Consider the following 21,755-nt stretch of genomic DNA (forward strand, 5'->3'; position numbering starts at 1 on the left):
TGATATGATTTCTATCTTTGTTGTCGGTCTTGCTCAGGTTAAACTCTTTGTGAAACATGAACAGACACAAACAATGAACGTCACAGAACTTTCTTTTGTTTGGCCGTCAGTTATAACAGAAAAAGAACATAAGTAAACTACTTTAACGTAGAATTTCTTTAGTTTTTCTTTTTAACATGATATTGGATCGGTGTATAAAATCCAGTACTTCACGATACCGATACCAACGTTTTAGGCAGTATCGGAGGCAATGCTAATCATATCGGAACATCTCTAGTCAGCACCCCAGTTTGCACGTGGATATCAGTGAGCTGTCTGGACAGTCAGGTCAGGTTAGGAATTTGTCCAGATGCTGAGGTCAGTTGCACGCACCAGGGTTGTCTGAGTTCATGCCCCTCACACTTCTCCAGCTGCACTTCCTCAATCCTAGATCTGTCTCTATGGCATTATAAAATGAGTTTAGTTTATTCAGTTTATCCCACATGTAACAATTTGCGTGTGTCCGACCTGTTTAATCTTTAGCCACACACATAGAAAAATAAACATGTTCAACATCCTCATAGGATATCCACATGCAAGGATGTGTGTTTGAGCTAAGCAGGAAGAATGCTATTTTTGATCCTGTGTAGTAGTCCAGCATATTTGTGCCTGTCAGCACAAGTTAATTCATGCTGTGGTGAAAATGCAGGCCATGCTGAGCTTAAACTGCAGCTAGGAAATGTGCTTAGCATTAATTCTGTTCCTTTTTATACTCAGTATGCCTTACCAAGCTTTGTTTTCATAACTAAACTTGACAATGTCTGTGAGTGGGTGTGGTGAGCTGTAGCATTCCATATGAAGGAGTAGTAGTGTCAACTGAAAATATAAGAAGTACTAGATGGTTGTAGGTTGATTCTCCTGTGAACAAAAATATTTCTGGAATGTTAAAAAGCGGGTCCTACACAGTGACGCATAGAGTCAATTAACTATGAAAACATGCACAGATGTGTAGCAGCTCAGGGACATAGCCAACCGTTTCTTTTTATGTGCACCAGCCACAGCTGTACGAACCTCACCAGCACTCTGTATTTAAAAACACAAACCGTTCTGACCCCCAAATACTGTGATGGGCTGCATTTTCATAGACCAAACAGTTTATCAATTTAATTGAGAAAATGTTAGGACAGAGTTCTCCAATGAAAGTACACTTAAACACTTAAAGCATAAAAGTAAAGACAATCGTGATGAAGGAAATATTAATGTGGTTTGTCGTAGTGTGTGTGGGTGAAAATGAAATTGAAAGAAAGTTGAAAGGAACAAAAGAGAAAAAAAAAGAGTCTAGTGAATGAAGAGGGCATGAAGGTCCCTCCGATCGCACACATGCATTTTAAAGAGGGACGCTCTTTTGCTGTACCCTCACCCCAACGTGAGCAGAATGAGAGTTCGGTTTCAGGATGCGTTCAAGATCCTTACGCAGAAGGCGAATGTTGACCCAAAGCAGGTTTTCCATGTGTTGTGAACAAACAACAGTGAGAGTAACAAGGGTTGCAGTTAGAAAGACAAAAACTACTGAACAAACTAGGCTGACCTCACTGAGATAAAAAACAAAACAATGGACAAGTCAGAGCAGCGGACAAAGAGATTTGTTGTAAAAGAAACAGACACATTTACATAACTCATGATGGGGGAAGTAGAGAGATCTGCCTCTGTTTGTCTCTTTTATTTAGATTAGTATTTTAACTATACATAATAGCTCTTTATTATGTCCTCAGGTGAGTTTAATACAGGAGAAAACATCTTTTCCATTTGATAATTCACTTTTTAGACTTTTTGCAAGTAATGAACTTGACCCCCTTCTTCACTTTCAGGGACCTGAGGCCTTCACCTTTTGTTGCTACTGTTGTCAGGGGAAGGAGTCTATTACACTTCAGCAATGAGCTTTATTTCTCTCTGTAAATGTTGTGAAAGAACAACTCCGGGGGTCTTACTCTTAACCTATTGTGTAACTCCAGCTTCAAAGACCCCTGAAAGGTTATGTAAAAATACCTTTCTACTGACGGAACAAGCGAGAATGTCACGGACCCAGCATGGGTGTGTGTGTGTGTGTGTGCGCGCATGTGTGTGCCTGTGTGTCTGTGTGAGCGCCAAAGCGTCTGCACAGATCCTTGTAATTCTCATGTGAGGGAGATTAAAGAAACATGTTAAGACATTAATGAGTATGTATGTAAAATAAGTGTATTTTTCACCTAAAAATCGTATAAGAGGGAGGATGGGGTGTTCCTGCTCAGAGGAAGGAGTGAGTTAACTGGCTTTTCGAGGTGGGGGAAGCGCTTACTGACCCTCCTGTTGTAGCCTGTTACACTTGCTACAGTCTTCATTCTCCAAGAAAAGCTCAGGGACCTCAAGACGATGCTTTTAACCAGCAACGCCCTCACAAGCAAGCAACTGTCAAAACCGTAGTGAGGAATCTAATTAATGAACTAGAAACCGCTTACAAAGTTATAGTCTGGGATAAAGTATCATAACAGGTGTAGACAACATAAACGCTGCAGACTGAAATGTGTCGAGAGGAGAACACCAGTTTCACTTCCTGAATAACAGAGTGGTCTGTTCTCTTTTCTCCACTGTAGCAGTGACCCATGATGGCGATGGGCCAGTTGTATACTTGAAGTCTTACCTTGAGGAGGACACGTCCCTTTATGACCTTGCGCCTTTGAATGCCGGCAGCCACTAAGATGGAGGAGCAACCCGGTCTCCCCAATGTCAGCATACCCTGCCACAACGAGCAGAGGGACAAGAAAAAGCGTTACACAGTGTGTACAAAAATCTGTTCATTGTTCAGTATACAGTTACAATCTATTCTACAAAGGTCATTTTTTAAAATTAGCATAAAATGATATTTATTAACCATATTTGCCTGTGATACTGTCCTTGCCTTTTTTTCAGGTTTATAAAGTGATAGTCAATGTTGGACAACAGGAATGGTTTGTCTTCAGGCGATATGCAGAGTTTGATAAACTCTACAACACAGTGAGTGGTGAAACAATGTCTTTTTTGATTTGACACCTTATGCCTTAACGATCACATTAGCATAATGCTGTTCTTGGGTGTTTCATTCTTTTGATTTACTGGCTTTTGGGACATGCTGTTCACATTGACATTTGGAATAATTGTGACCATAGATGTTTTCCACATCATTTTCTCTGTTGCTCTCTTATCTTTTAGTTAAGGAAACAGTTTCCATCTATGAACTTGAAAATTCCTGCCAAGAGGATATTTGGGGACAATTTTGAACCTGGTAAGTGTTCACTAGGCTGATGTATGCAACAAAACACAATCCCAGTACCTGATGTAAAAAAAAAAAAAAATTGATTGCATTGTTTTGCCCGAATCATGCTGTTTTGCCTAGTGTTTGATTATTAATTTTAAGTTTATTTAAAGAGTTCATCAAGCAAAGAAGAGCTGGGTTGCATGAGTTCATCAAGCGAATTGTCTCACATCCTCAGCTTTGCAACCAGTAAGTGTTGATTGGTGTTCTCACTGTCATTTTATTACAATACATCGCTGACTTTTTCCCGATGAATGGCTTCAATGATGAGATCAAATTTGTTTAGCAATACTTTACACTTGGTGTAAATTTGATTTTAAAAAAGAATGAAGAATGTTCTGCTTTGTCATTCTTAACTTGCTGATGTGACTTTATTTCTGTAATGTCACTGCTTGGTCCGTCTTCAACTTTACAGGCCAGATGTGAGGGCCTTTCTACTGATGGACAAAATGCAAAACTTTTCCGATGCCTCTGAGGACGAAGACGACAAAGTGAGTGATTGACCAATGGATCAATATCTGTATTTCTTTGTGCATATTTCTGTTTTCCTGCTGTCTAACCACATCTTTTCAGTTGATGTGCTGGATAGCCCAGATATAGTGTATAAGTTAGGTCTTCCACTTCCAATAGTCTATCTAGACTACAAATAAACACAGATTGCTATTGTAGTACAGATAAGGGAGGGATTTCTTGGATCCAAGAACTGTCCTTACCAGTGAATCAGTGTTGAGTGTGTCTCAGTTTTAGCCTAATCTAGGTAATGTTTTCTCTGCTGTTAAACAGAACAACTCTACCTCCAGAAACATTAACCTGGGACCTTCTGGAAATCCACAGTATGTTCAACCTGTTTACTGTCAACTGTTTTATGGCAACTTATTGATATTTGATATGTTGTATTTATATTTGCACTCTTTCCTACTTTGTACTGCAACTGCTGCACAACAGTTTTCAAGTTCTATCTGATCTTATGTTTTCTCAAATACACTTTAAATCTAATGTTGTAGAACAAACCAGGCTGCCATGTTCTTTTTATAAACTTCCAATTGTGTGATTACATACAGTACATATATTTTTACATGCACTGGTATTAATGTGCTGTCATTTTTATTTCAGTGCCAAGCCCACAGACTTTGACTTTTTAAAAGTCATAGGAAAGGGGAGTTTTGGGAAGGTATGTGAACAACACAATACTGGAAAGTACAGTTGCTTTCTGTTCATCCCAGAGCAAGAAATGTTACGGGTACAAACACAAATTATCAAAATGTGAAAGAGAAAGTATGTCTTCAATGTAGTAGTTTCATTATGTAGAAATATTCTTGTCGCCATATATATTTTTTCATACTTTAGTTACATTTGTTTTGTTAGGGTAGCAACACGTTTTAGTTCTGCCTGTGTTGGCCTTTCCATATAGGAAGTGAGAATCAGATCTAGAATTATTCTGGTTTTTACACTGTTGAGACAGTGTTCAACATGCTTTCTTTTCCTTGTGATGCAGGTTTTCCTCGCAAAACGAAAACATGATGAAAAGTATTATGCAGTCAAGGTTTTACAGAAAAAGGTCATTCTCAACAGAAAAGAGGTAACTACACTGTCAAATATGACTATCTAATTTTAGGGCATGCAAAAATGAATTTTAATTCTTCTTATAAATCACTCCTTCCAAACAGCAAAAGCACATCATGGCAGAGCGCAACGTGCTGCTAAAGAATGTGAAACACCCTTTCCTGGTTGGGCTTCATTATTCCTTCCAGACAACAGACAAGTTATACTTTGTCTTGGATTTCGTCAATGGAGGAGAAGTGAGTAGTTTGGTGAATAATGCGCTCACACAGAAATGAGTCACAAGTTCAAAAACAGCTGAGATGTCAGTAATATAGGAAATTATGTATTATATTGCTTGAATGAAATTCCTCAAAGCAGCACTGTTGCTTGTTAACAATTCCATTAGCGATCACACACTGAACACAGAGTGTGAATTCCTGTTTCTCCTTCAAGTGTGATCAGCTATTTTAAAGCTGTCATGTGTGACTATGTGAGAGTGACTAACTACAATCTGTATGCCAATCTGCTTCTTCCTGCTGAATAGGTTGACTACAAAAACCAGTAACATGCAAATTTAATCAGATCAAGTTATTTATTAAATAAAGATTTTTTTAAATAAGAAATCAGATAAAGGGCTAGCATTACAAGGCAAGGCATTACATACATTTTGCAACTTTGTCACATCATGGTTAATTATTCAATTTTCTCATGGTGGTGTATGCTCCCATAATACAGTTACGATATGATGCATCACAATAATCGTACCAAATATTTCCATTTTAGCTTTTCTTCCATCTTCAAAAAGAGCGGACCTTTCCAGAGCCAAGAGCAAAATTCTACATCGCTGAAATTGCAAGTGCACTTGGATATCTGCACTCCCTCAACATTGTTTACAGGTATGTTGAGGGTTTATTAAAAACACATGCTTAGCATTAAGTTAATTAATCCGATCTCCTAAACATAACTATGGTCTAAAAAATGTGACAATAGTTTCGTTGCCATTTATACACATATGTACTAAATGAGACATTGATAGTCATGAAGTTGACTGTGTATAAAATTGAACATAAGTGTGTGACACATGTTGGCCTTACTCACATGTTAATGTGTCTTCAGGGCGGTAGCTACCATTTTCTGTTTGTTTGTGCTTGAACTACCTGAAAAAAAGTATAAGAAAAAGTATATTCTACAATTACACACAAATTACACTTTTTTTCTAAGGCTGATTCTGATATTATGTTTGAGTTCTTCCCCAGATTTATGTTCTTCGCATTATAGAAATCTATTTGTAGTAGCATTTAGATCTCCATATAGGAAAATAAAATTTAGAAAAATGTATAAATAAATATATATTATACAAAAAAAAACATTATTATGACCTCAGTGTTTCCAAATGCTGGCTACAGCCATGTGTCTCATTTACTTAAATTCATTCAATTGTGTTCATTTTTGTCCAGAGACTTGAAGCCAGAAAACATCCTCCTTGACCATGAAGTGAGTTTTCCTGTTAAATAACCAAACACTTCTGTGTAATTGATGTACAACCACTCTTGCAGTACTTACATTGAATATAACTGGATTGCACAGCACCTACTCTATTCAAGTTAGACATCATGTCGACAATATAATATTTATTTAGGTGTATGAAACATCAGTGCCTAAATACTGCTTGCAGATTTATTACACCGTATAGCACAAATTTCATTCTTTTCCAGCCCAGTCATTTGTACCACCAGTGAACAACAGTGTCAATTCCCGTTCCAGCTGGACAGAATGTGTGTGATTGGATTAGGTCTTACTAATGATTTTCCTGCCCAGCCTTATTGAGAAAGTGAGGGAACGGTGAATGGGACTGACTGAGTTACACTGCAGCCAACATTCCTGGGCAACAATAGAATCCTCAGTCCCCGGGGATAATGAGCTGTTTGTGTGGCACATGTTGTCTAAAAACGTCCCTGTGTCCTCTCTTTAAAAGGGGCATATCATTTTGACTGACTTTGGATTGTGCAAGGAAGGCATTTCCCAGACAGATACTACCACTACATTTTGTGGAACACCTGAGGTATGGCAGCATTTATTTGGATGTTTACATGTCTAATTACTACCAATTTTGCACCAGAGCGCTCCAAAAAAGTCTCACCTACAGTGTCAAAAAGTAATAATCATTAACAGACTTTTTGGAATAAAGTGTGGTTAATGATTGTATGGGTGTATTCCATCTTGAGGCCATAGTGCTGTCTGTGTAGAGATATAAATAACATTTTCTAGAGAGAAAATAGGCTTTTATGAGCAAAAATAGTTGATAAACATTTGGTTGGTTTATATTAGTCAGAAGCAAGATGCAAATGTTAGATTATTATGTTTGTGTTCTCCTTCTGACCAGTACTTAGCCCCAGAAGTCCTGAGGAAGCAGCCGTATGATAATACAGTGGACTGGTGGTGTCTGGGGTCAGTGCTGTATGAAATGCTCTTCGGCCTGGTGAGTTTTAACTTTGATATATCCCTAATGCATTGCACTCATTTGTTGCAGTATACCACACAATTAACAGTGATTAGTTACATTCTTTGGTAGGCAGTCTTGACTACAATTATGGATATCCCTTTTTAGTTTTAATGTAATGTATTGGTCAACTGCAGCCAATTGGACAATTTTCCTTAGCGCTAAATGTCAAAGTGCCTTATTGCACACTCACATACATGCCTCTACTTGTCTCCTTTCCATTCATATCCTAGCCGCCGTTCTACAGCAGGGACACACATGAAATGTATGAAAACATTCTCCACAAACCGTTAGTGATGCGCCCCGGGGCATCCAGCACAGCCTGGTCTCTCCTCCAGGGCCTACTGGAGAAAGACGGCCCACACAGACTGGGGTCCAGGGATGACTTTGTGAGTGGGATTATATAGTACACCTACACTGTCCAGAGACAGACACTACATGTACAGCAGAGTTCCTCATGTTTGGGCTCCCTCGTGTGGCCGATCGGTGTACATCATGTCATTGCTGTAAATACATTACAGATGAACTGTCATTCAAAGTTTTCAGTTCAAAGTGCCTAAAATGAGACACTAATAGGCAGTTTAAAACATCAGTAAAAGAGAAAAAAATGTCTTCAGTCTTGATTTAAAAAGAATTGCAGACATGTGGTGCATAAAAAGCAAACGTTGCTTCTCCATGTTTAGTTCTGACATGACTTTGGGAACAAAAAGCAGACAACTCGATCTAACTTTCTATAAATACAAATTGAATGTTAAGTTATTTATTCTACATTTTCAGAGTGAGATAAAAGAACACAGCTTCTTCTCCTCCATCAACTGGGATGACCTCGAACAGAAGAAGATCCCTCCCCCATTTATACCAAATGTGGTAAATATTTGTTTTAACAAAAGATTTGAACGAACACCTCTCTGATAGTCTGTCAACAAATACTGAAGACGAAAAACTTCATTGCAGTGCTCTTGTATTTGATTCTACTGTATTGCACAGGTGTTTCTAATTAACAGTGGAGGTTGCCTAATAACTACCTCACAAAAATGCCTTTTTATAGACTTAATTTCAAGTGATGTTTTGAGTTTTCTCTTGCTTGTTGATTTTTGGTTTGAAGTTTAGAATATTTGTCTCTTTCCCATTTTAAAGCACTTTGTAAAATCAAGTTGTAACTGTATTGTTGTATTTTTCCATCAAATTAAGTCCCTTTTTCTAATTCACACAAGCAGTTTTTTCCAATTTTGTTCCAAGAGCGCTAATATGACTTGTGTTTCATTCCTTCTTTCTCCAATGTTTTTACAGAGCTCTTACTGTGACATCACAAACTTCGATCCTGAGTTCACAGATGAGATGGTCCCCAACTCCGTCTGCTGGTCTCAAGACCATTCCATAATCAATGCTAGTGTGATGGAGGCCGACGATGCCTTTGTGGGCTTTTCTTATGCCCCAGCTTCTGATGACTCTTTCCTATGAAACATTCCCAATGAGGTCTTTGATTGCCTTAACCATTATAACTTCTTTTGACTAAAGGGAAGAATGTATACAATAAATTAACTTGTTCGATGATGCCAAAGTATGCAGCTGAGGAAAACAGCATAAAAACTTAAAACAGATTTTGGTTGGAACAAAGTTTGCCAGAAATTCTTTATTTTTTACCAATTTATATATATATATATATATATATATATATATATATATATATAAACTAAGGACAGCCATCCTCTATTAATGTCATTTCTGGTGGTTTCTAAAAAAGCCTTACATTTGCCCCTAATATGAAATTAAGTAGTTTTCTGAAAAAACTTGAACAATTCACTGGACCTAAAATCACACTATTTGACTGTCTGATGGAAGTGTGTTCATCCATGTAATTACTGTAAAAATACACTTATGTACCATCATTGTTTTTAACTAAGCTGGAAATAGGGATTACTTGAGAGACCACTGAATAAAGCATTTTGGTGTATAGGTCACATTTGTACAAGAAAAAACATTCTGCTTCGTCAGTTACTTTTCAGTTCGTCTTTAAATATTTAGTGAATCGTTTTTTGTTTAGATTTTTTGTATTTATTGTTTTGCTTTGCCTTATAACATTTATACATAATTGCAGAAATTAGAAATCCACAATGCTTTGCTTTGCCTGGCAGTTAACTAGGCATATACTCCTGCACAGTAATAAAACAAAAGTATCAAAGAAAAGTTGTCTGAGAGTGTTTGTGTATTTAATAGTAAAAATCCGTTTGTTGTAGTAACTGATGAAATTATTACATTTTAGTGCACCACATCCTATAGTCCTACTGGGTGGTCACCATGGCAACGTGACCGTCGTCATGCCAACGTTACCTTCAGCAAAGTTGCTAGCTAGCTAGCTACTTCTTCTTTTTTTAAGTAGCTACCACTTTCTTACCACTAAGTCAAAATGGCTGGCATTTTGTCGTTGAAAGAATCAGTTCTGGTCTATTTAGACAAAAGTGGTGGCCTTCAGAAACTGGCCGAAGATTGCAAAACATACAACGGTAACCTTCATTTTAGCTACTGTCTATGAACGCTGCTGTAGCTAAGGGAAAGAAATGTTAGCTACCTAACCTAACAAGCTAACGTTAAGTTAGTGGCAATGAAAGCTAAAATCTCTATAGCCAAGCTAGGATTTCAACGTTGCTTACCTTTGTCCCTCCTTTCCAGACCCCCAACAGATTGAGGCAGTATACAGGTTTTGTATCAGTGTGAATCCCTCTGATGTGATAGAGGTGGATCCTGTATTGGGTGACTGTGTTCTGTGTGATCCCATAGGAGCAACAGCGTTGTTTCAGTCTGTAAGTGAAAACTATGAGCCAGCTAAAATAAAATGTGAGCTTCTAATATAAGATTAACTACATTTTCCTAATTCCTCATTCAGGTTTGCTTCCTGGCCATAAAGACACTTTCACTTGTTGAAAAAATACACACAGAGAGTCAGGTAATACATTGGTGTAGCTATAGCTGTTTCTTTACCACTGGTTCCAACTCAGTCATGTAATAATGTGTCTTCTGATTGTTCCCTTTGAGGTGAATGTGATTCTGAAGTTGACACATCTGCCTCCTTTCCCTGAGTACACGTTGGACCTTTGTAGTTTTCCTCGCGGATACGGGCCCATGAGGCCTGTCACTATGGAAGGCCTTGTCATTGCCATGACAAGGGTCACGAAATACACCCAGGGTGCCAGGTTCCTCTGCATTAATGATGACTGTTCCTGCTCTACAGGTAAATATCTGCAAGGAAGACACATTGTCACCTCTCTTACCATCTAGTAGTATTCACTGTAAGGATAGAGTCAGTTGGGTTTGCACTTACAAACTCTCTCTGACAAGTATCATTCACAGAATGGACTCACTTTTTAATTTCATTTCCCTGGTTGGCAACTCTAGGGTTTCACCATATTCGTGTCCATGCACCTGGAGCCACAGAGTCAGCTACTGTGAGAAACAACTTCACCTGTATGATCTGCAGCTCCCCACTGAAAGAGGATGTGAAGTTTAGAGTGTTGGGAGGTGAGAGTGATGCCTCTGAAGGTCACTGAAATGGAGACATCTGAATTGGCACACAAGGTTCAAAGAAAACAGTGCATTGATTGTGTTTGCAAATCTTTCTTTGTGGAGACAGACAAACAGCTTGTGGAGCTGATCCACGTCAAAGCACTGAATGTTCTAAGTGCCCATCAGCAAAGCTCCTTCAGGTATCAGTCTGTCACCCTGTTTCTCAGAGGTAGGTCTACATTAGACACGTTTACAGATTGTACGGAATTTTGTGTTGTTCAAACCCTTGCCTACCCTATAATTACATAATTCTGTCCCCCATTACAATGTCACCCAGCCAACAAATTGATGAATTTTTGTAGCAACATAAAATGTTAGAGGAAACAAAGCTAATAGCCAAGCCTATCTCCAGCTAAGAGAGAGTAGGGTAATGTAGCAGGTGAAGAAATAAATGTGCACTACAGCACATCATAATCAACAACAATCCAGTGTAAAGCAAAACAACAAAGAATACAAAATGATAGCATTAAAAGTACAGAGTGTAACAAGTTACTCTGATCTTTCAAACAGGATTTGAATTTGCATTTTTTGGCATCTTTAAGCCTCTTTAATCTTGAGAACAGCTGCAGAACACAAGCAGAACTACTTTCCTTTACAACCTCTGAACTAATCAGCACACAATCAGTTGATCTTCTTCTGCTGGAGTATATAAAGGCATCCCTGTCTCATGTAAGAGTCTGCGATCTTGTTTAACTTTACCATCACACCAATGAAATGAACAACTTGGATTCAAACTTGAATCATTTAAAGCCATTGCTGTAAGACGGTTAGACATGAATACCCCCTGGATTATTTGATTGGTTTGACAGTATAATGTATGACAGCTAAAAGATGCGGAGAAATGACATTGGTATGGAGACTGTTCTTCAACCAGTTTGTTTGCACAGCATAGAACAAGTGAGCACTTTAAGTTTAACTAGGTTAAAAGGCTCAGTTTTCATTTGCAAGTACAATTTTAAAGTAGATCCTGTACCGTAGATTGATACCTTCTAAAATATAAATGGTATTATTTGTTTTTAAAATCATATAATCATCTATTATAGTCACTCCCAGTCCTGAATAATGTAGTAGGTAATAGCTTATCTTTACACACAGTCCGATGCATTGAGGTTTGTCATTAATTTTCTCTTGCTTACTAAATGAGGCTCACGTTGGAACACAAACTTAGTGGGGGAGAGTTCAAATAAATAGATTTTTGTGCAGCCAACTGCACACAGTGCCTCATGGTGGGATATTAAGTGTTTCTGTCCCCTCTAATAACATTGTCCAGGCAGAACCCCTGGGAGCTTAGCAAATCTCAGCACCAGGATTAACATATTCTGTTGACCCAGTCCTGTAGAGGAATTCAATACACTGGGTTCCCGTTACTAAACATATATGTTAATAAGTGCAAGGAACACTCATTAGCTGGCTGTGTGATTCGCACACAGAGAAATCTTTGTCCTAAAGGCCTCGCTCTGTTTCTCTTGGCGGTGGTTTGTAGGTGGCATGCATGTTTCTACAATAATCACCAGACAGCACAGAACAACCCCTTTGAGTGTTATTGCTTTGTTTTCCCTATTCATACAGATGAACTGTGTAATTCAATGAGAATTGGTCAACTCTACAGGGTGTTAGGCATTCCTGCGCATGTGCACCAGTGGCCCAGCATTACCTGGAGTGTAGAGGCAAATAGCGTCCAACCATGGGAGCCAGAGTGTAAGGCAGTTTAAGTCCTGCACCAAATCCACATGAATCCAAGCCAAAGACACACTGATAACATGTGAATCTTGGCACATCTTGACACAGTATATTCTGATGAATCTAAACAATTTTCATATTTTTCATAACCATATTGAAATATTTACAATTCTTTCTACCTCTACCTACAGATCCCCATAAAGTCAGTGCCAGCTTTCAGGAGCTGTTGAAGGCCACAGCCGGTTCTCCCTGGAGGTTTTCTGCCATTGTGGCTCACTACTTTGGGTTGGACGTGGCTCCTCCAGGCACATACAACACCCTAAAGCTGAGCTTGTTACTCAGCTTAGTGCAGACTAGAGCAGATGCAAAAGACACACATCACAACTTGGATCTCCTAGTTGTCACCACTGACACTCTCATATTAGACAGGTAAGGTGGTCTGCTTGACCCAACTTTGCATGTCAGAAGTGGACACACTGCATATGAAACCTGAGACTTAGTCCTTCCTCTCCATTTGTCCCAGATTAATGACATATAGCATGAGCTTGGCGTGTCGAGGGGTCAGGCATCAGGCCTCTGGGGAGATGTTTGCATCTCTGTCCCGGGACGAACACGGAGCAGGCACTGCTAACATCCATGCTGGCTCCGCCCTGCTAGCCACTGGTGGCATTTGCATGTTGGGAGATCTGGGCTGTTACAAAAAGGATAGGTTGGATGCCATTCAGTCAGGTAGAGCACCAAAGTAATCAATAATAAATTAAAGCATTCATTAGAACAAGTGGATTCTGTCGGCAAAAAAGTCTACCTGTATAATTCTCTCCTGCTCTCTGAATGTTTCTTAGTTCTGGAGAGCAGCACAGTGGTTGTGTTCATCCCAGGGAAGAAGTATGGTGAGGATGCTGACCAGCAGCTTTCCTTCCCAGTCCACTGCAGCTTCTGGGCCCTCGCAGACGCCACGGATGCCTCTCGGCGGTCTGGAAGGGCAGACTGTACTCTACTGGGAACAGCAGTGGGTTCAAACTCAACATGGTGTTGTGTTACTTTTGTATAGCTTAGTTAAAACATGGTTTGAATGTGCACTTGAAGGTCTGAATGGAGATTTTTTTGGAAATAATGTGTTGTGTTAGAACATAAGTTTGTGTGGTACAAAACACCAACTTCAAGAAGTGTTCCATTTTACTCAAATCAGATGTTTGTAGATTATAGAGCACTAACAGGAAATTGAAACTGTTTACTTTTCTTGAAGGAAGTGCCCTGCCCAAACATTACTTCACAGCAGGGCCCTTGAGGATAATTAATGTTTTTTTTCTTTTGCAAGGAGGGGAAGGGTTAACAATAGACTATGACCAGTCAAATAGAAGGTTCAGAAATGGATTAGATTCTAGGTTACTTTTTGACTTGAATGCATATTGTCCTGGCAGGTTAACAGCATTCTAGAAATTAGACAGCTCTTGGATGCCCTGTCTCTTCTTTCGGAGCAGGAAATGGGTCCCGTACCAATGCAGTTGGCAGATGCCTTTGGCCTGGTCATTCAGTGTAGGGATACGGTGGGAGAGCAGGCCCTGCTTGCTCAGACCATCCACACCCTCCAGCAGGCAGTGCAGCCTGGAAAACCTCTCTACCCATCCTGCTGGGAGTTTTCTACTCAAGACTACCACGAGGTCAAACATTCTGCTACCAAGAACTTTGCACTACTTTATTAAAATGCACCGACTTGATGTTTATAAGACCTTAAATTACACTTGGTGTCCTAAATTCTATGCCTTCCAGCTGGTAGCTCATGCACAGACTTTGCAAGTGGAGCTCAGCCCTGGAGCAGAGAAAATCATCCACGGTTACTACATGGCCAGCCGTAGAGTCCGAACACAGAGTCAGGGTGTCAAGATGTCTGTGGCTTCCATCAAACTACTGTAAGCACTCTACTGCAAAAATTCTATTGCTTTTTCACATTACAAGCAGTGTAAAGCTTATCACTGACTGTAATGTCCAATCATCCACTAGGTGGAGAATGCCCATCCAAACCATTAGGGTGATGAGTTCATTTGGTTATGACCAATGTTTACAAATCTTTTCCACTGTGGAGTCATTTTATTTTAGACTTAAACTGAAGATAAATCTTATATGCACATCATGGTCTAAATATAAATCTCAATTGTCTGTACTAGTTAATACTTTAATTATGTTCTCATCCAAATTTTAGATTACCACAAATCTTAGCAATTTTCCCCATTTAATGGTTGTTTTATAGGATCTCTTTGGCTGAGGCCCACTGCAAGTTATGTCTCAGATCACAAGTACAAGAGGAAGACGCCGTGATTGCTGTACTCCTTTGTGAAAACTCAGTCACTCTCAAACATGGTAATTTTAATCCTTTAGATGAAATTAATTTGCACTAGGTTACAGTTTAATATAGTTGTCCCATTTTTAAAATCAGTGTTAAAGCATCAACATTCAAGTCTTGATAAGCAATGAGGGCCAGTAAAGTTTCAAGAAACATTTCCTCTTCCTACAGGGGCATCTGCCCTTGTTGTTCCACCCGACGCGGTGTTTCCTTGCGACCTGGGAGATGTAGATGGTTTGCACAAGAGAGACAAGACCCTAGATGAGCTGCACCAGACTATCCTACACTTTATATATGCTTACGCACCAGGAGCAGATGCGTACATTACAGAGGAGTAGCCCCTAAGGTTCAAAACACAGGTAGGTAGCACAAGATCACACACACCCAACTGATATGACACGGGGGCCCTGCCTCCTTATTCATTGAACACACCAGTTATCTTTAAGATCTACATACAGCACAAGATACACAGGGGAAAAAAAAGTTGATTCAATAATTTTTTTTAATGATGTCGCCCCCTCAAATGTAAATCTCCAGATTTCCTCCAACTGGTGAGCCATCAGCTTCAGCAATGCTGTAAATGTGAAAATGGGACAATTATTAAAAGTACTGATGTTACAGACCATGTTAAATTTGGGGTATGAAGTCTAAACTGCTAAAACATGGAACTGTTGGAATTTACTTACCTTTCAAAGTAGCCTACTCTGTAAGGTCAAATGGTCCTGTAACCTTGCCAAGAAATTAACATAATTAGTACAACTGAAGAAAAAAACTTGTGAATTTTATTTAACCACTTGGTTTTAGTTCAGTTAATCACATTCTCAGCAACCCATATTTGGTCTGATGGGTAAACGGCAAAAGTGAACTCATCATTACTTCTTTAATCAGGACATTAAGCAAACAAGCTAGTCTTGACAAATAAAATTCAGCATGGTTTTACATACCACATTAGAGAAAGCAGACACTGTTTTTGTTCCACTGCTGCACCAACTGCTCATCTGTAGGAGAAGGTGGATTGTTCAATCCTGCATATTGCATTTCTATAATTCAAGGGGACATTTCCTTTCATACATGAAACATTATGGCGGTGCATGGAAAAAAATAAAAATCCAGATCCTAGGTATAAAGGTTCAATGGACTAAGTGAAACTAAGGCTGCAGCTGGTAATTCAGTAGACACAATCTCACCATTCTCTTGTCTGATGGGTAAACGGCGTAAAAGGTAATCTCATCATTATTCCAGCTGCAAGAGTTGCCAGTGATTTAAAACCCGGTCTTTCTACCACAGTAAGTTGAATAACCAGGGTTTGGATTTTTATTAACTATACAGGACTGTTATTTTCAAAGTCCAGTTTAAATCCGGACAAAGTTAATTTTGAGAAGACATGCATCATTTCTGCAGTTACTCTAGTCTGTCACTTTAACCACCTAGCAAGGAACTCACCTCTAGATCAGCACAGGTCCCTCACCACAGGGTGACTTCTGAAACAGCTGAAAGGAAAAACAGGACAGAAACCTTTTAAAGTGTTCATGCCATTATCCATATCATATTTGCCCTTCTGTAAAACCAGTCCAATATCATGCTGGTGATTCAGTTAGTCACAGTTTCACCACTATAGTGTCTGATGGGTAAACGGCAAAATGTGAAGTCATCACTAATCCAGCAGTAGAACTGGCCTTTACCATAATGCACAACCAAAGGTTTTCAAATACTTACAGCTCACCTTAAGGTCCACATGGTGAAAACCAATATTTGGCCATTTGTAGTGGTGACTTGACATCTGAAATATCAGATTCTCTTTTAATAATTTCAAAGCACATGTGACCAATCCTGCAATCTTGTTTTTAACAGTACATCTAGAAGTAACCTTACCTTATCAGGTGTACCAATCATAGATAACATTTTCCATCTTCATCGAAACATCTATAAACATACACAATGGTCAGAAAGTTAGTGCACGTTTTGAGTCATCTTTAAAAAAATTGCACAAATTTTCCCACAACGCATGTTCCAGTCTGCCATGGTAACTTCCTACATCACAAATAATTAATCTCTAGAGTGAAATTGATTTTCCGCTTGCATGAATCAGGTGTACTTAAGAAATTGCCAATACAGATAGAACAGATGACTGATCACCCTGAGGTCAGAGGGTAGCTGTGGAACCCAGCTTGGGAGCCTGGCTAACACATCGCAGGTTCAACAGCAGGTCACCGCCTCTGCCATGACCTTACGTCCTCAGAGGGAGCCATGATGACTTTGCCCAGTGAAATTATGATAGGACAATTCCCTAACCAGCAGCCCATCCTCTGACCTGTGCACAAAACCCGATCTGGTCAGGGCTTTCAAGGCTGAGTGACACGGACGGCGTTTTTGCTGTTGTAGCTGTCTGATAGAATGATTTATTACGTTACTTGCATGGAGACCGGCCTTCAGAAACATTGAAACCGGGTTCCTGGTAACGTTATCTATGGCCGAGTCTTTTGCAAATTTAAGTCACTGATTAGTCATTTTATTTTCAGGATAGGCTTATTATAAATGCTAAGACAAGTTTTGGATGGTATAACATTAATGCGTGAGTGCAACTTAACAGCAGGCCCTGCAATAAATCGACATCCAAATGCACGTGCGTTGCGCTGCTCGCTTTCCGAGACTCAATTAACTTACAATGTTTAACTTTAGGCGTTATATTATGATTGATATTAAGTAACTGAAGTGTACGTGTTTAGTTTGTGCCACGAGGAATAAATCACGTTGAGCTGCGCTTCTTCCCCCACGTGGCCGAGACATGAGCTAGCTGTTTAGAGCTAATTACGAATCCGTCTGGAAAACACGGTTACCACATACAAACAAATAGATCCCACTGTTGCCTACCGTCGTTATGAAGACTAAACATGATGCAGTCTTCTAAATTTTCGAATGTCATGAGGCGCAGCGCTCGTCTCTGCTCATCGTTGTGTCTCCTCCAAGGGAAAAGGATAGACTTCCGGATCCGACCTCTCTTAAATGCGCCGCAGAGCTGCGCAGTACGTACTGAGCTCATGTAGTGCACAGCTGGGCGTTGATCATATTTCCACTACCAGCTACATCCCATTAAGTTGACGCTCATATTTAAGATAGCAAAATTGCTAGTGAATATATTACATAAAAGCACCAGTTTGTGACGAATTAGTGATCTATAGTGGAAATTCACAAGATCAGATAAAACAGACACGAGAAAGGACGTAATCATTTTGTAGACCTAACCTCCCTTATTTCTTTTAAACTGGCTAGATTAACATTTATATTGTTTGTTGTGATCTGCCTAATATATCCATATTTTAAGAAGCTGCATCATATGATCAGATCAATTAGTCAAATTAAGAAAACGTTTTCTAATTAGTGTAAAAAAAAAAAAAAACTTTCAGTGGCAGAGCAGGGGTAGAGCAGGCGCACATGTTGACAGGTTTCTGCCTCGACGCAGAGGTCTAGGGTTTAAATCCGACCTGTGACGATCTCCTGCATGTCTTCCCCTCTTTCTCACCTAACTGTCCTGTCAGTTAAAGGCGGAAAAGCTCCAAAGAATTAAAAAAACTTCATCACCTGTGCTTAAAACTGAGATTGTAAATTGTTAAAATGTTTAATGGGAAGAGGCTAATTTGTTAAACATTTATACCTTTAATTTGTACAAAATTATTGGCCTATGTAATTATGGTTTGCTTTGTTAAACATGTTGACACCATAAACACAGCTAAAACTAATGTAAGATATGCATATATGTATTATAGTTTGGCGCACTGGATTTCTAAAGTGAGCTAAACCTACTCAGCCAAAACTGTTGCATATTTTATAAAATATAAATCTTCAGTGCAAATATATTTTGTGTTGTGACCTATTAAAACCAACAATTGTTTTAGCCTTGAAGCGAGCACCATACCTGTATTTGATTGAATGTAGCTAATTGTAATACAAAACAAAAGAGCAATCCTAAACAATCCTAAATTGCAATAATAATAATAATAATAATAATAATAATAATAATAATAATAATGCTCTGAAAACCTCTATGTGGACTCTAGAGTGTAATCTTTTTCTAATGAAAAAAGGACACTTGTATAGATTTTCTGTTATCGTCAAAACCTTAGAGACTCTTCTTTCACTGAAGTCATTTATTCACAAACACATTTACAACCATGCATGTAAAAATAAGAAGGAACATGAGACGAAGAGCCTCCATTGTTGACTTTCTGACAGACCACTTCACATGACAGATGTTAAGTTATGCACACATGCATTTAGTGCAAATGTTTCAATTGAAAGTGCACACCTCAAGCATGACGGGCTCAGTACCCCGTGGAATTTCTTCAAATATACCTGGGACATGTACGGAACTGCACAATGCAGGGCAAACAGGAGAAGTCAAAATAACAACAGAGAAACATAATGTAGCCTATGTTTTCTCAAAATGTATACAATAAAATTCACGTAATATATTAATTTACAATGTATTCAAGGGCTTTAGCGGAAGTAAAATCTGATCCACAATCATAATGCATAATGCTGGTGCAACAGTAACTCATGCAAATGGTTTCATACAAAGATTTAAGCCCATTACTGGGAGGTGGACGATGATGGGCCTTGATTTTCTGACTGTGAAGGTTTTGTGTTGAGGAACTGTCCGCTTGCTCCGACGTACAGTCTGGATCGCATGGGCCATTTCTGTAAAGACATTTCATTTGTTAGTAAATTAACTGCTAAAAAAGGCTCAAAGGTCACCGAGGATGACGTTGCCCCCTTTGAAAATGTGTTACATCAATAAGTAGCCTATAAGGTATCACTGTTTGAAAAGGTAACCTTTTGCTTAGATCTATATGTTCAGAAACAAAACGTTTTGCAAAAAAATACTGAGCCGTATTACAACAAAAACAGATTAACCTATAGTATACCTTTATTATTATTATTATAATCATGACATTATTATTATTATTATTATTATTATTATTATTATTATGCTACTGACCTTCACTGGGTGCAGGTAGCCATCACCTTTCAATGAGTGTAACGCCTCTGTTTGTTTTGTGCTCTCTCCCTCCTCCGTGCCTTCTTCTTGTAGTGTTCGAGTCAAATGGGCAATATAGGTGGTGGCCAGTATCAACACGTCGAGTTTGGACAGCTTGGTGTCCGGGGGCACGGACGGCAAAGTCCTTTGTAGCTCCAGGAACGCGGTCCTCAGGGTTTGCACTCGGCTCCTCTCCCGAGCCGCGTTAGCTGCCGCCGGGCGTCCTCTGCCGCCGAGCCCGCCGGTCTGGAGCGCCCTGGCCCGCTGAAGCTCCCGACGACCGTCCGGACTGGGACTGGAACTCGGACTGGATGCAGGGCTGTCATCCACGGCCGCCCCGGAGCAATTAGCACTGTCCATTCGAAGCGCCTGTCTTCCAGCCATCGGGGTGCACTTACAGACCTGAAGAATTGCATCAGATGTAGTTATATTGCACGTTTTATTAAGCTCAAGTTATAATTGACAAGACTATATTAGAGACAATGTATACATTAGCTTATTTATTGCTGTCTGGCCTATATGCCCTGTTCTACATTTAACTTAACTTTTAACTTATACGATCATATAAGTTATTGCCTTTGTATTTATTTATTAAACTATAATTCAAGTTGTCTGCAGTCCATTAATAACAACTTATCTGTTGTCAAAAATGCATGGTGCTACCAAATTAAACAGACACACATTCCTAGTCTAAAAAGCCAAATAAGAGAACAGACTGAAGAGAATCAGCTGTTCAAAGTTGCACTATGAGACACCTGAATTTGTGCTGATTGCTCAGTGACATGTTAAAGGAACTGCAGTAAAAATGAAGTCCCTGCCAGGCATTTCGCCGGTGTACAAACTCATGAGGGCAGTTTCTGAAATGGAGTTTACCTCGGTTATCTCTCAAAAACGACATGAAGGCAATCCAAAGAGGGCTTCGATGGGATAGAGAATTTCCTCTTCAATGTAGAATAGTCCCAGTCCACGTGCAGCTTATCCTTATAAAGCGGTGCGTCTGCAGTAAAGGTGCGCAGCAGTCCCTGTACGCTCATCCAATACTTCACCTGTGTGCGTAAAAGTCTCGGGAGCCCTTAATTTATTGGATACACAAAGCGGCGGACAAGTGTTACACTCCGACGTAATTAATCACTAACCCCATAACACTCCTTCGCAGTGGACAGGACTGCTCTTACCCTTTCCTAACTTGTTTCTGTCTGAGGGCAGCAGAGGCTCGTTTTCAACGCCAGAGGCAGGACTCTTTTTTTTCCTTTAACCCTGATATGTGGTAGGCCATATCCCACTCTAATTGGCTGCGAATCTGACACTGTATTTTCTTTATAAACCTATCAAAAAGTAGCAACGGGAAGAAAGTTAGTCAAAATTACCTCAAAAATGTGCTCGTCATGGTCAGAAATAAAGGTTAGTGTTTCAAAACCCCTATTTGCAATGCACCATGAAAACAGGCTGACAAGTGTAAGGTGATATGCAAAACATTTGACTAATTGCCAGGGTGTCTTGAATTGCAAGCTTATTGGAACAGCTAATAAATAAACTTCAGCACTGCAATCAACAGGCAGGCATTGAGGAAATTCTTGTGAGACTCATAAATTAATCACTCTGATTTTCAAGGCTCCAAACGGAGATGTCGGCAAATTAATGAAAGGAATTATTCATAATATGTATATCCTCGGACTGTTCTTAATAAACATTGTTTTTGTAAGGATGGAGTAACAGTATTGCTCCGGGCCACTAATTATAAGTCGAAGTAAAAGAAGGTTAAGCAAGCTTGTTTCCCTAATAACCCTGC

The 21,755-nt window shown here is 39.3% G+C and overlaps 3 protein-coding genes and 1 long non-coding RNA gene across 7 annotated transcripts in view; 2 read left to right on the top strand and 2 right to left on the bottom strand.

Moving 5' to 3' along the window:
- The window catches only part of sgk3 (serum/glucocorticoid regulated kinase family member 3), an 11,176-nt gene extending 1,646 nt beyond the window's left edge, over window positions 1-9,530 (top strand). For both annotated transcript variants that reach the window (XM_032504465.1, XM_032504466.1), the window contains exons 2-17: window positions 2,610-2,792; window positions 2,926-3,009; window positions 3,205-3,277; window positions 3,421-3,496; window positions 3,723-3,798; window positions 4,091-4,140; window positions 4,421-4,478; window positions 4,803-4,886; window positions 4,975-5,106; window positions 5,633-5,745; window positions 6,307-6,343; window positions 6,825-6,911; window positions 7,233-7,328; window positions 7,583-7,738; window positions 8,127-8,216; window positions 8,640-9,530. In XM_032504465.1, the coding sequence (XP_032360356.1) occupies window positions 2,697-2,792; window positions 2,926-3,009; window positions 3,205-3,277; window positions 3,421-3,496; window positions 3,723-3,798; window positions 4,091-4,140; window positions 4,421-4,478; window positions 4,803-4,886; window positions 4,975-5,106; window positions 5,633-5,745; window positions 6,307-6,343; window positions 6,825-6,911; window positions 7,233-7,328; window positions 7,583-7,738; window positions 8,127-8,216; window positions 8,640-8,810 (1,479 nt within the window). In that variant the 5' untranslated portion in view covers window positions 2,610-2,696 and the 3' untranslated portion in view covers window positions 8,811-9,530. The remainder of the gene's footprint in view (window positions 1-2,609; window positions 2,793-2,925; window positions 3,010-3,204; window positions 3,278-3,420; window positions 3,497-3,722; window positions 3,799-4,090; window positions 4,141-4,420; window positions 4,479-4,802; window positions 4,887-4,974; window positions 5,107-5,632; window positions 5,746-6,306; window positions 6,344-6,824; window positions 6,912-7,232; window positions 7,329-7,582; window positions 7,739-8,126; window positions 8,217-8,639) is intronic.
- An 83-nt stretch (window positions 9,531-9,613) lies between these two features.
- mcmdc2 (minichromosome maintenance domain containing 2) lies at window positions 9,614-15,290 on the top strand. The gene is made up of 14 exons (XM_032504456.1): window positions 9,614-9,853; window positions 10,020-10,150; window positions 10,234-10,293; window positions 10,383-10,578; window positions 10,743-10,865; window positions 10,978-11,079; window positions 12,480-12,608; window positions 12,782-13,019; window positions 13,114-13,319; window positions 13,433-13,599; window positions 14,072-14,251; window positions 14,361-14,500; window positions 14,839-14,948; window positions 15,103-15,290. Exons 1-14 carry the CDS (start codon window positions 9,757-9,759, stop codon window positions 15,267-15,269), a joined length of 2,046 nt encoding a protein of 681 aa, XP_032360347.1. The 5' UTR covers window positions 9,614-9,756; the 3' UTR covers window positions 15,270-15,290.
- Window positions 15,250-17,957, bottom strand: LOC116672587 (uncharacterized). 3 transcript variants are annotated; one of them, XR_004327591.1, is made up of 7 exons: window positions 17,803-17,957; window positions 16,804-16,854; window positions 16,648-16,711; window positions 16,375-16,421; window positions 15,876-15,929; window positions 15,618-15,660; window positions 15,250-15,505 (listed from the first exon to the last, which is right to left on the bottom strand). It is a non-coding gene; the product is annotated as an uncharacterized LOC116672587 (long non-coding RNA). The 3 variants fall into 3 exon arrangements; XR_004327589.1 differs by having other exon boundaries at window positions 15,416-15,505; window positions 16,655-16,711; window positions 17,803-17,953; XR_004327590.1 differs by having other exon boundaries at window positions 15,491-15,505; window positions 15,618-15,653; window positions 16,655-16,711; window positions 17,803-17,954.
- Window positions 17,958-19,034: 1,077 nt separating this feature from the next.
- Window positions 19,035-21,265, bottom strand: tcf24 (transcription factor 24). The gene is made up of 3 exons (XM_032504504.1): window positions 20,840-21,265; window positions 19,928-20,368; window positions 19,035-19,626 (listed from the first exon to the last, which is right to left on the bottom strand). Exons 2-3 carry the CDS (start codon window positions 20,348-20,350, stop codon window positions 19,519-19,521), a joined length of 531 nt encoding a protein of 176 aa, XP_032360395.1. The 5' UTR covers window positions 20,351-20,368; window positions 20,840-21,265; the 3' UTR covers window positions 19,035-19,518.
- Window positions 21,266-21,755: the final 490 nt, after the last annotated feature.

Source organism: Etheostoma spectabile, chromosome 22 (genome assembly GCF_008692095.1).
Source record: "Etheostoma spectabile isolate EspeVRDwgs_2016 chromosome 22, UIUC_Espe_1.0, whole genome shotgun sequence".
Taxonomy (NCBI): Eukaryota; Metazoa; Chordata; class Actinopteri; order Perciformes; family Percidae; genus Etheostoma; species Etheostoma spectabile.